This window comes from Gorilla gorilla, chromosome 5, assembly GCF_029281585.2.
Source record: "Gorilla gorilla gorilla isolate KB3781 chromosome 5, NHGRI_mGorGor1-v2.1_pri, whole genome shotgun sequence".
Lineage (NCBI taxonomy): Eukaryota > Metazoa > Chordata > Mammalia > Primates > Hominidae > Gorilla > Gorilla gorilla.
This window is the reverse complement of record NC_073229.2, coordinates 67,372,590-67,386,026: the sequence shown is the minus strand read 5'-3', so window position 1 is coordinate 67,386,026 and position 13,437 is coordinate 67,372,590. Positions and strand designations below refer to the sequence as shown.

The 13,437-nt window shown below is 37.9% G+C and overlaps 1 protein-coding gene across 1 annotated transcript in view; it reads left to right on the top strand.

The window, feature by feature from the left end:
• The window catches only part of RHAG (Rh associated glycoprotein), a 31,038-nt gene extending 18,255 nt beyond the window's left edge, over nt 1-12,783 (top strand). The window contains 8 exon segments of the mRNA NM_001279570.1: nt 312-462; nt 2,750-2,897; nt 3,666-3,832; nt 5,985-6,122; nt 7,385-7,506; nt 11,308-11,378; nt 11,602-11,675; nt 12,703-12,783. Coding sequence (NP_001266499.1) covers nt 312-462; nt 2,750-2,897; nt 3,666-3,832; nt 5,985-6,122; nt 7,385-7,506; nt 11,308-11,378; nt 11,602-11,675; nt 12,703-12,720 — 889 coding nt within the window. The 3' untranslated portion in view covers nt 12,721-12,783.
• The last annotated feature ends 654 nt before the right edge of the window (nt 12,784-13,437 follow it).

Sequence of the window (13,437 nt, the reverse complement as noted above, 5' to 3'; positions counted from 1 at the left end):
ATTTTTCAGATTGTTTCTAAAATGTAAACATGTATTCTTGTTGTGCAAAGTAAACACACACCCCAGGAAATAATTCACTTATTAGATCAACGAATATAAAGTAAAACCCTAAATGAGATAAAAGGTGAGTTAAAATATATACATTAGAGCAACTAAAGAGTGTCTGGTCAAAAAGAGGAGGCGTAAGGAAGTGGGAGATGATGAGTAAGCCTGGGAAGCACTGGATGTGCCTGGTGGGAGATGGGATTGCACTTTGGTCAGTTTTATGTTGGGTGTGCATTACTCTTCAATTTATTCTTGTTTCCCTTCAGCATGATAAATGCAGACTTCAGTGCAGCCACAGTTCTGATATCTTTTGGAGCTGTCCTGGGAAAAACGAGCCCCTCCCAAATGCTGATCATGACAATTTTAGAAATTGTTTTCTTTGCCCACAATGAATACCTGGTTAGTGAAATATTTAAGGTAAGAGTTAGAAAATTTATACTTTCCTAGCTTTGGGCATCAGTTCTGGCTACAAAAAAACAATGTGTGTCTATGGTGTATGGGAGTAAATCTTGGTGAGAGTGATACCATAGCAAATAGTAACAATAACCATCATTTACTGAGTGCCTACTGTAAACTAGGAGTTTTGTAAACATTATTTTATTTCATCTTCACAACAACACTGCATGGTAGGTATTATTTTTATTATCATGTATACACCATAAAAACTGATTATCACAGATGCTGAATGGCTTGCCAGAGTCTGAATTCACCTCCAGATTTTTCTAATTCCTCAATTCTTCTTTTGCCTATCAATGATGAATTCCTTTTTTATATTTTTACTACTAGGTGAATAGCCCTATGTAAAACCTTGTAGTGGTTTTTGTTAAGGCCTCAGTCAAACTTTTTTCTCCACAAATATTTCATTGATTCCCCCCAGGAATAATAAATAAATAAAGAACATTTAGGGGCACTCTAGTACTTTGTTACTGTGTTTATATTTCTATTAACATTAATTGAACTGCAAATATTTTTGATAACTTTCTAGATGTTGGGGACTCAATGACAAACAAAATATGAAAGTTCCTGTTTTTATAGAGCTTACACTCTAGTGGGAGAGACAGAAACCAAATAAATAATTACACATTCATCCACCCACCCAAAGACACAAACACACAAATGTTATTATAAATTGCAATACATGCTACGAAAAATATGTAGGGTAGGTCTATGAGAAAGTGTAACTGGAAGATTAGATTGTAGAATCAAGGAGGGGTTCCCTGAGTAAGTGACAGTTACACTGGACCTAAAAGATACCTAGAAGTTTTCAAGTAACTAATGGGGAGAAAATTTCTTTAAGCCAAGGTAACAACAACCAGTCTTGAATTGGTGATGAGGAACTAAAAGAAAACTTCTAGAGTAAGGTGAAAGGACTTGACTGATACCAGATGAAACCACCAAAGTAAGTGGGTCAGATTAATAAAGACTCTGTAAACTCTGTGTGCTAGCTGAATGAAGACTTATTTGATGGTTCCAAAGGGAAAAACAGAGAAGGTTATTTTGCGTACAAATATGTGAGCATTTCAAGATAGGCACAGACTCACATGGTATTTGGAAAGTCCAAGCATGATTAATAGCCACCTCCCATCTTCCTGAAGCCACCTGGTGAAGCAAGGCAAGGTTTCCCAGCTGGGAAGGGACTAAGTGTTGCTGGGAGGCTAAAGATTGCTAGACAGATCATATATGCTGGGAAGATATTTGACTCATTACAACCAAGTGTGGATCTTCAAGGGGACTGGGTCTGTCTATGTCTAGTAAACAAAGCAACAACAACTAGAAGACCTTTTTACTTAAATTTGAAAATCTTTCATAAATAGATGTGTGTCATCTTACTGTCTATAAGTACAATTTGACCCTTTGAGTATTCCCTCTAGAGGAAAGAAATGTAGAAAACTGGGTCAAATCCACATCATATCCTAAAGAGGAATCTAAATCTCTTGAAATGAATCTGGGACCTCAGCTGGTTTTCATGTCATCATAGAGCAGAATTTAAAAAATATGGGTAAAAACTCTGGTTTTTTGAAGTTTCAAGTCTTGAGTTACAATTAAGTGAGCTTTAACTGCAATTTCAAGTGAACATATCATCTTCGTTTTGTATCACAAGCAGTATCTTTTTTTTTTTTTGGTTTGAGATTAGTTCTTGCTTTGTCACCTAGGCTGGAGTGCAATGTGACAATCATAGCTCACTGTAACCTCAAACTCCTAGGCTCAAGTCATTCTCCTGCCTCAGCCTCCCCAGTAGCTGGGACTACAAGGGGTGCACCACCAGGCCAGGCTGAACAATACATATTTCACTCAAAATCTCCATCACCTAGAGAAGTAACCTCGCATGTCTTGTGTGCCCACCAGGGAACTAGCACTTTAGAAATATGTTCTTATCTAAGTCTCACCACAAACTCTGTTGAGAGTGGGTAATATTTCCCCATTTTATAGAACCCTTAGATCAGAGATGTTTAATAATTTGTCTAAAGTCACATTGCAAGAAAGTAACTGACCTAGGATTGAAAGTCAGTTCTGTATGGCTCCAAATTCTGTGCTATTTCTGTTTTACTCCCTGTTTTACCCCCCTTTCTCTGACACAATCTTTCTGTCCCTCTTTAATTTTTTTAAGTTGTTTAACCAACAATGCAATTCTTTCATTGACTTTCCTCCCATAAATGAGTCTCAGGTTCACCTCTATTTATATGAATGCTATTTTGTCCCTCAGGCCTCTGACATTGGAGCATCAATGACGATCCATGCCTTTGGGGCCTACTTTGGCTTGGCTGTAGCAGGCATCTTGTATCGATCTGGACTGAGAAAGGGGCATAAAAATGAAGAGTCCGCATACTACTCAGACTTGTTTGCAATGATTGGTGAGTGTGGATAAAGTTGCTTGAATCTTATCTATTTGAAAAGGCACCAGAGAAGGTTAACTTCAACAAGGGTGTGAGATGCTCAAAAAGAACATCCAAGCCAGGCATGGTAGTGAACGATTGTAGCCTCAGCTACTCAGGAGGCTGAGGTGGGATTACTTGAGCCCAGGAGTTTGAGTCCAGCCTGGGTAACATAGTGAGACTCCATCTCTAAATAATAATAATAATAATAATAATAATAAATTCAATTAAACTTTGAAAAAATGAGCATCTTTTGCATACTACTTTATGCTGGCTCAATTCTCCTCTTTTCTCTTAACTGTAGATAATCAAGACTAAACAGAGACATTGTCAGTGGCCAAAGGAAACTACATCCTCCAGGCTGGGCGTGGTGGCTCACGCCTGTAATCCCAGCACTTTGGGCGGCCGAGGCGGGTGGATCACGAGGTCAGGAGTTTGAGACCAGCCTGACCAACATGCTGAAACCCCGCCTCTACTAAAAATACAAAAAAAAATTAGGTGGGCATGGTAGTCTGCACCTGTAATCCCAGCTACTCAGGAGGCTGAAGCAGAAGAATTGCTTGAACCTGGGAGGTGGAAGTTGCAGTGAGCAGAGATCAAGCCACTGCACTCCAGCCTGGGCGACAGAGGGACACTCCATCTCAAAAATAAATAAACAAACAAATAAATAAATAAATAAAGCAAACTGCATCCTCTGGACTGTCTTCCATATTCAGAACTAATATCCCCTCTTTTGGTTCACTACAGGGACTCTCTTTCTGTGGATGTTTTGGCCCAGCTTTAACTCAGCCATTGCTGAACCTGGAGACAAACAGTGCAAGGCCATTGTAAACACGTACTTCTCTCTCGCTGCCTGTGTGCTCACAGCCTTTGCCTTCTCCAGCCTAGTGGAGCACCGAGGCAAGCTCAACATGGTAAGTGCCGCCTTAGCCCTCATGGAAATTTTGCATCACAACACTGACAGTTGCTCAGATAAATAGTAGGTAATTTCTGCATCACTGCTGAACTCTCAAGACAAATCAGAAGCAGACCTTGTACAATGTTTTAAAAACAGCAACATTTATTCATTAATTCACTTATTCATCAAATCTGTACCCTGGGCTGGGCGCAGTGGCTCATGCCTGTAATCCCAGCACTTTGGGAGGCCTAGGCAGGGGAATTACCTGAGGTCAAGAGTTCAAGACAAGCCTGGCCAACATGGAGAAACCCTGTGACTACTAAAAATACAAAAAAAAAAAAAAAAAATTAGCCAGGCGTGGTGGCAGACACCTGTCATCCCAGCTACTCGGGAGGCTGAGACAGGAGAATCACTTGAACCTGGGAGGTGGAGGTTGCAGTGAGCCGAGATTATGCCATTGCACTCCAGACTAGGCAACAAGAGTGAAACTCCATCTCACAAAGAAAAAAAAAAGAAAAAAAATTTTTTATCCTGGAAGATTAAAAAATGTTCTCAAGGAATTTACAGTCTAGTAGAGAATGAAGGTAGTCTTGTAAAAATCTTTGATTTGAGGTATATTTCTTTAATAATAGAGTTAACTGCTCCCAAGTTCTGAGAAAAGATTTCTTAGAAACAAGATTTATCAAACAGCAGAAAAAGAGAGTGGGATGATGCACACTGATTCTATTCTCCCAACTGCAAACATTCCTCTCAAAGAAATAACAACTAAATGCAATGTGGGGTCTTCAATAGGATACTAGAAAAAATTTCAGTAAGAATAACGGTGAAATTCAAATGTCTTCAACAGTATTTTATCAATGCTAATTTCGTTTCCATGTTTATGTAAGATTAACATCTTATTTGAGAAACTGGATGAGGGATATATGGAAACATTCTGTAGCATTTTTACAACTTTTATGTGTCTGCAATTAGTTCAAAATAAAATATTTTTTAAATTCCCCCAAATTGGTCTCTTGAGTTTCTTGCCTATGAGCTAGAGAAACACCAGTAAAGGAGTAACCCTCAGATCAGCCAGTCTACCCTTCTAGCTGGGTGGGGCAGGTGGGGTGGATTGGGGAGGAAAATGCTATTGTAATTTATTTTTTAAGCATAGCTGAGGGCATGTATCTTATTTATCCACAAATTGTCTCATGAGAGGTCATTAAAAACAATGAAAAGGAAAAATCGCACAGTTCAGTGTTTCTCTTTTAAAAGTACTGATGACCTCTGCTTCTCAGACAGAACAGCCAGACTGCAATTTTTCTGAGAAATTCTGCTAAACAAAAATTGATTCCTGGCCGGGCACAGTGGTTCATGCCTGTAATCCCAGTGCTTTGGGAGGCCAAGGTGGGTGGATCATCTGAGGTCAGGCATTCCAGAACAGCCTGGCCAACATGGCGAAACCCCATCTCTACTAAAAATACAAAAATTAGCTGGACATGGTGGCGTGCACCTGTAATCCCAGCTACTAGAGAGGCTGAGGCAGGAGAATCACTTGAACCCAGGAGGTGGAGGTTGCAGTGAGCCAAGATCGCGCCACTGCACTCCAGCCTGGGAGACAGAGCAAGACTCCATCTCGAAAAAAAAAAAAAAATCAATTCCTCTTTCCTTCATCCTCAAATGTCCTCAATCCAGTGACGTTTGCAAAAACTATTGTCTTTCATATGTAATGTGTACATTTCAATGTCTCTACATTTCCTCTTTGAATATTGGAATATCACAGACTACAAAACACAAGGTGGCCATAGTCATCTTTTGGTTCATGATAACCACAAATGTGTTCCGAAAACTGCATAAATAGACAAAACATTGCGAGAATATTTGCTTTAAACACTCCTACCCTCCCACTACAACATCTTTTGATTTTCTCAAATGCCTTCCACCACTGGCCTTAAAGAGTTAAGCTGATTACTCATTCACTACCAAGTGACTGGCAAGAAAGATACCAAATGTCAACTTCTTGAAAGAAAGGCCTTCTATAAATCCAAACAACCCTCTTTCTAAAAAAGAACCAATAGCCCTTTCAACTGAAGAATGTGATGTGGGTCTCTTGAACTCTAGAATCCTCTGATCCTTCTGAATTCTCCATCATCCAGCTCACCTCATTTATGTTTCTGCCGCTCACACAGGTTCACATTCAGAATGCCACCCTTGCTGGAGGAGTTGCTGTGGGCACTTGTGCGGATATGGCAATTCACCCATTTGGTTCTATGATTATTGGGAGCATTGCAGGAATGGTCTCTGTGCTTGGATACAAGTTCCTGACTGTAAGTACAGCAGATGTTCTGAGTCAAACTCTGAATCTGCACCATTTTTCTCACATGTCCCACCAGCAGAAAAAAGCTACTGAGTTTTATTTTATAAACATTATTATTTGGAGGCCATTTGCCTTCTTTTTGGAAATACCACTCCCATTTCAGTGGTTCAGTGGTTCTACTCTGCCCTGACTTCTGTGTAACAGGAAAGAATCCAGTATCAATTATTTATAATTCAGTTTGAATTAAATATTAAGTACATGGGCATTACTTTCCTTTGGGACTGTTCCACTGAAGTTGTTGTTGTTATTTGTCTTATGTAATTAAGGACTCTGCTCTTTCAAGAGATTTAGGATGTCGGCCAACCATGGTGGCTCACAGCTATAATCCCAGCACTTTGGGAGGCTGAGGCAGGCAGATCACCTGAGGTCAGGAGTTCGAGACCAGCCTGGACAACATGGTGAAACCCCCGTCTCTGCTAAAAAAAAAAAAAAAAAATACAAAAATTAGCTGGGCATGGTGGCGGGTACCTGTAATCCCAGCTACTGGGGAGGCTAAGGCAGGAGAATCACTTGAACCCGGGAGGCGGAGGTTGCAGTGAGCCGAGATGGCGCCATTACCCTCCAGCCTGGGCAATGGAGTGAGACTCCGTCTGAAAAGAAAAAAAAAAAAGAGAGAGAGATTTAGGATGTCATCAGTAGGTGAGAAGGAGTAGGATGTGAAATGACTCCCTTCAAACCCATCCACTAAAGACTGAAATGGGCAGTTTTGCCACAACTATATATTCAAATCCTTTAACTTTAAGTGGACTTCAGATATGGATGGAGAACTGTGCTCTACATAAAATTTCTTCTGGGTGGAGAAGGAAATGGGGAGATGTAGTTCAGAGAATGCAAAGTAGCAGAAATACAGGAGGAATATGCCTAGAGCGCTAATTCACAGCATGAGCATTATAGGTAGTAAAATTGTACTGTATATCTGTACATAGAATTTATTCTAAATGAGGAGATTTTTAGCTACTCTTACCACAAAAAAAAACAAAAAAAAAGTAACTATGTAAGATGTTGGAGACGTGAATATACTTCACTATAGTGACCTTTTTCTCTCTATATGTATCTCATAACATCATGTTGTATACCTTAAATGTACATAAAAAATTATTTATAAAATAATTCTTCTCCAAGGAAGAATAGAGCCCAGCTATAGCTCTGTTTCAGTTCTAGAGTTCTATATGTTTAACTAAATAATAAACCTTCCTCCTTTTATAATTTTAGCCACTTTTTACTACTAAACTGAGGATCCATGATACATGTGGGGTCCATAACCTCCACGGCTTACCTGGTGTAGTGGGAGGCCTTGCAGGCATTGTGGCAGTAGCAATGGGCGCCTCCAACACGTGAGTAAAAGAATGGGTTTTTCAGCCCCTGTGGTCCCATGATGTTTTCTCTCACTCCGAGAAATGGGAGAGTTTTCATTTTAGCTGTTCTGGCCATAGTTTGTATTGTCTTTACTGGAGCCAAAGAGACTCACGTGAGAGAAGATCATTAGAATAAAATTATATTGGAAGAGGCATCTTAACTGAAATTGTTAATTTAAAAAAATTAACAATGTTATTTTAAATGTCTTTACCAGAAACAATTGTCTCCTAGCAGACAGGGAAATTTGATAATCACAGTCAGATTATAGAAGGTTTAGTCTTTTTCTTGATCTCTCCAAAATAGAGGAGGAGGCACATATGATGAGCTGAACAGTCAGTTCCATCCAATCCACACAAAGAAGGATGAGTTGGAGTAATACAGAAAGCAGTTGGTTCTGCAGAATCAACAACACTGGTATATGGCCCCAACTCTGCTACTAACTAGTTATGTGACCTCTGAGGTATCACTCAGCATTTCTGGTTTTCAGTCTTCTCCTCTGTAAAATAAGAAGATTGGAGTATTTATTCTCCAAAATCCCTTCTAGTTCTATCAGACGTAGATTCTTTCCTAAGTTGGGTATAAATGTTTACTTAAATGACCAGAGGAAAAACAACTATCAAGCAAACCCCAGAGAATGGAAGGGATGCCACAATATTGGAGCAATTTGGTATGAATGTCATCCATGTGAAAAAGCTGAGAAGATCATAGAGTCCAGATCACACAGAGTAAATAAAGAGAAATCAGAATGCTTAATTTTTTTAAATTGTGTGTACTTTAAGTTCTGGATACATGTGCAGAATGTGCAGGTTTATTACATAGGTATACATGTGTCTTGGTGGTTTGCTGCACCCATCAGCCAGTCATCTAGGTTTTAAGCCCCGTGTGCAGTAGGTATTTGTCCTAATGCTCTCTGTCCCCTTGTACCCCAACCCCCACCAGGTCCGGCTGTGTGATGTTCTCCTCCCTGTGTCCATGTGTTCTCACTGTTCAACTCCCACTTATAAGTGAGAATATGCAGTGTTTGGTTTTCTGTTCCTGTGTTAGTGTGCTGAGAATGATGGTTTCCAGCTTCATCCATGTCCCTGCAAAGGACATTAACCCATTTTTTTTTATGGCTGCATAGCAGAATGCTCAATTTTTAAATCCAATTGAAAGCATGAAGAAGAGGGAAATGTGTGTCTAGAAATGTCTGAATGATCACTAACTAGAGGTGCATAATTTAAAAAGAAAAATCTTATCTTCAGTTTTAGCAGATTAAAATTTAACCCTGTTGAGATCAATAATAATAAATACTTGAAAAATGCATTTAATCATATTTCCTACTAAGTAGTTTGCTTCCTTCTTCATGTGTACAGTTGACACATTTCTTCTGTATTTTTTAACCCTTTTTGCAAATTTAGAGGACAGCTCCAGAATATGCACATCTTTTTCAGTTCCTGAGACTGTAGAGATCAAACACTAAAATATTTTAATGCAAAGTAAGCATGATAAAAGCATGTGTGAATGAGCTCAACTCCTCAGTGATGGAGTGTGCATACACTGTGCAAACACCCTAAGAGGTGCCTATGATTAAGAATTCTTGAGCATCATGCCTAGACCAGTTTCACAGATGCAATAAAACAAGTCTATCTGGCTCTCAAAGAGGAGGCCTCACTGGGTGGTCAGACATTGGTTAAGTCTCATGGTTGAGGGTCTGGTCCTTGGGAATTCAGGTTTAGAAACATCTCAATTTATTCGTTGGTGGGGGTAGGAGGCAGAGGAATATCAGAAGAGGGGAAGGGGGGCAAGCCTTGAAGGTGCATTCACGTCGGTAAAATTTACATATCTCACACCAAATAAAATACTGCCTGAGAACCAAACTACTTACATGTGTCTATTCAGAATATTAAAATGCAAATTAGGGTTTTGGTAAGCATAGAACAAGGGAAAGTTAATATTCTTAAGGGATGTTTTTGCAAATTATAGCAGCATAACTCTAGTAATGCTGTTAATTTTGTATAAGTCAGTGTTTTCCAAGTTTATTTGATCACAGAACACTTGTTATCAAAAATATCTTTTACGACCTTGTAAAAGATCTTGGCAAATTCCTGTAAAATTAACAGGAAATTTACAAAAGAAGAAAATCAAATAAGTATATATAAAATACTCAACTTCACTCATAATCAAAGAAATGCAAATTAAAACAAGCTACCAGTTTTTCACTTATCAAAGTGATAAAGCATGAATGAATTAATAATAATAATAATACTGAATAATGGCTAAAGTAAAAAATTGGAATATAAATTGTACAATTTTCTATTTGGAAAAGTTCTTAAGAAGTATATAGACCGGACGCGGTGGCTCAAGCCTGTAATCCTAGCACTTTGGGAGGCCGAGGCAGGTGGATCATCTGAGGTCAGGAGTTTGAGACCAGCCTGGCCAATATGGTGAAACCCCATCTCTACTAAAAACACAAAAAGTACCCGGCATGGTGGTGGGTGCCTATAATCCCAGCTACTTGCAAGGCTGAGTCAGAAGAATTGCTTGAATGTGGGGAGGAGATAGCAGTGAGCTGAGATCACCTCACTTCACTCTAGCCTGGCAACAGAGCGAGACTCCGTCTCAAAAAAAAGAGGTTTATGCAGCCTTTTACTAATATTCTCATTTCTAGATAGGTTTTATGTTAGGAAAATAATCAGACAAGTTCATAAGCATGTTCAGAGGAGATGTTCTCACAGCATTTTTAAAAATATGAAACACTGGAAGCAACCAATACTTTGCACAATTCAAACTATGGTCCAGATCTACACTGACTCACATAAACGGACCCCTAAAACATATTTAATGTGAAAATAAGTAATATAGTAAGATTGCATTTTTATAAAAATACATGTTTTTATTTTACATTTTTATTCTGATACAATCTGAGGGATATTAAACTTTTCTGCTTCTTTTTGTTATCTGCAGTTTCTAATGTTTTCACAATGATATGTTACTTGTGCAGTTTTTTTATATATTAAAATATGTAAACCCTTCAGATAAGGAGAAAAAAAGGAATCTGAATTTAGTGCATCCTCTCCCTTGGATGATGAGACTGGAAGACCAAAAAAACTCTCATTTTCCAATTGTTTTATTCTTTGGAGTCACTCATTCAGTCTTTCAACAACTCTTTATTGTCTGCTATGAGTAAGCTGCTGTGCTAAGAAGATCCCCACATTCCTAGGTCATTTGTCATTCATATAACACCTTTATGCACTTCAATGGCCTTTTATCACATTCTTTCATTCTCAAAATTACAAAGTATTTTTTACTAATTTCAGTTTAAGGCAATGACTTCTAAGATGACATATAGAGATATACTTGAATATCTTCAATGAGCTATCTCTACAATATATGCTGAAATTAGTTTTAGTAGCTCATGTTGTTTTATATATTACTCTATCCTCTGTTCCTAGAAAAGAAACTGACAGAGAGTGGATACTCAATGTTTATTAAATGAATCAGATCAGGTATCAATTTTTTGAGAGTGCTAAACCCTCCCTAAGGAAAGTCTTATTTTCAAAGTTTACATTAAAAGATGATTCTCTTCTTTAAGGTGTATCTCAGAATTTTCTAACACTGCTCAAGAGTTTCAAAGAAAATAAGAATATGAAAGAAAAATTGTAACAAATGCTTAATTTGCTGCTGTGTAATGTTACACTCTAGCCTGAAGATGGCAGTCATCCACACCCTCAGCGAGCGAGACTTTCTTTGGCTGAGATCCAGGAAAGACACTGATTCTTTTTTGTTTGCTTCCTTAGGTCTATGGCCATGCAGGCGGCTGCACTGGGTTCCTCTATCGGAACAGCAGTTGTTGGAGGTCTGATGACAGGTCAGCATAAAAAGTGAACACTTCCCTGTATCTTATGCTCTCAGATTATTTACAGAAGATAATTAATGAGCAAGTCAATTGCTAAATTCAAAAATGTTCTAAACTTCTGGCAGTAATTATGTCATTTAAAGGGGATGATTTTATAATGGTATATAAACTACTATGCAAGTAGATTTTCCTCTTCAGCGTCACAACATGACTCATTTTCCCTCTAACGTCACAGGTTTAATTCTAAAGTTGCCTCTCTGGGGACAGCCATCTGACCAGGACTGCTATGATGATTCTGTTTATTGGAAGGTACTGTACAGTATTCTAAACAAGAATGTGAACGATGACTCCATTAGTGAAAGCTTTACTCACTTCAAGCCTAGATATCTGTGTGCATAGGTGTGATGAAATTGAGTTAGCCTGGCATGGTAGGTAGCTCACACATGCAATCTCAGCACTTTGGGCGGCTGAGGCTGGAGGATTGTTTGATGCCAGGAGTTTGGGTCCAGCCTGGGCAACTCTCTACAAAAATTATAAATAATAAATTTAAAATTTTTCTTTCAATGGGATGTCAAGTGTGAAAGAAAAAATAAATAAATGAAAAGAAACTGAATGAACTACCTATTTATAGAGAGAAATTGAGATGATGTGCCTAGCCAGATAAAATCAGAAGTTATGGTATTTTCTAAAGCAGAAGGAAAGAGAAAGAAAGAAAGAAAGACAGAAAGACAGAAAGAAAGAAAGAAAAGAATTTAGTTAGTAAATGTTGTTTCACTCCTCTGAGAGCCATAAAAAGCTATTCGTAAAAATAATACGAATTCTCAGAAATAGTGTGAGATTTTATACCATATATAGTCCACAGGTTTATTTGGTTAAAAACAAAAAAAAAAACAAAAGAAATTTAACATAATTTTAAACTATGCTATACGTAAAAGTAGTCAAAAGCAAGTGAAATATATAAGGTTGAAGAATTTGAGTGAGTACACATCAAGAGGTCCTATGAATAACAAAATATCAGCCTCTTTCTATCCTCCAGTTTCTCTTTACTCTATTGATACTTTTTCCCAAATTATTTCCCGCAAAGCTTGAGAGGGATAGATGTTTGGGTGTTTTCAGCAAAATTTCAGAGAGAATGAGTTTGGAAAAGCGGGAATGTAGTCAGGGTGGGTGAGATAAATGTTTTATTCTTTTATTTTTCTTCAACTCAAACAATTTTTATTCCCAGTTCTTTCCAAGCTTGAATAATAATTACCAAAAATATTTTTGTTTCAATACTAATTTCTGACAAGAACAGTGAAATAAACTATTAAGTGCCCTCAAACTTGTTTTTTTAAAGGTCCCTAAGGCGAGATAACTTGACAATCAGTTCCATGGACATGATGACCACAGCCAGCTGGAACCTGAAGTCTAAACACCATTCCTGCTCTCCAGCTTCCTTTCCCATTATCCAGAATCAAGTCCAAATAAACAAAAAGGGAGTAACCAGAGAGAGTATGGACCAGAGTGAATAGATCCTAAGTCCCAAATGGCCAGTGTAAAAATGTCCTTATGTCTGATGCTGTCTCTTGTTCTTCAATGATTAATTGAGGGGATGTAACTCATAAAACAGATAATCAAATAGATCTTCTCCAGGATTCCCAAAATGCTTTTGGCAGTGAGTAAATACAGAGTAAACATGTCAGTTTCTTAATGTAGACACTATGTCTTCAATCCCAAAAATTATAAAACTGAAACCCATGAAGCAAGAATAGATGTGAGAAATCTATGTAAAAAAAAAATTAAAGAAATGCATGTGTGTAAAGTAGTAATATGATGATTTTAGGTGGTGCTTTTTATTTTAAAAATAGTCTAGTTAGTAATGTTGTATCCTTGCATGAATATTATTCTTAATTCCTTTTGCATGTTGACTATTTGCAACGAGCTCAAATGCTATCTGATCAAAGTCCATTTTGCATAAAATGTCCAATAATTAAATATTGTTATAAAATAAAACATCAGTCTTTGACTCTCCTTTCTTTGGTAGTTGGAATTCATGTCAGTAACAAGCACACACGTGTACACACACACACTT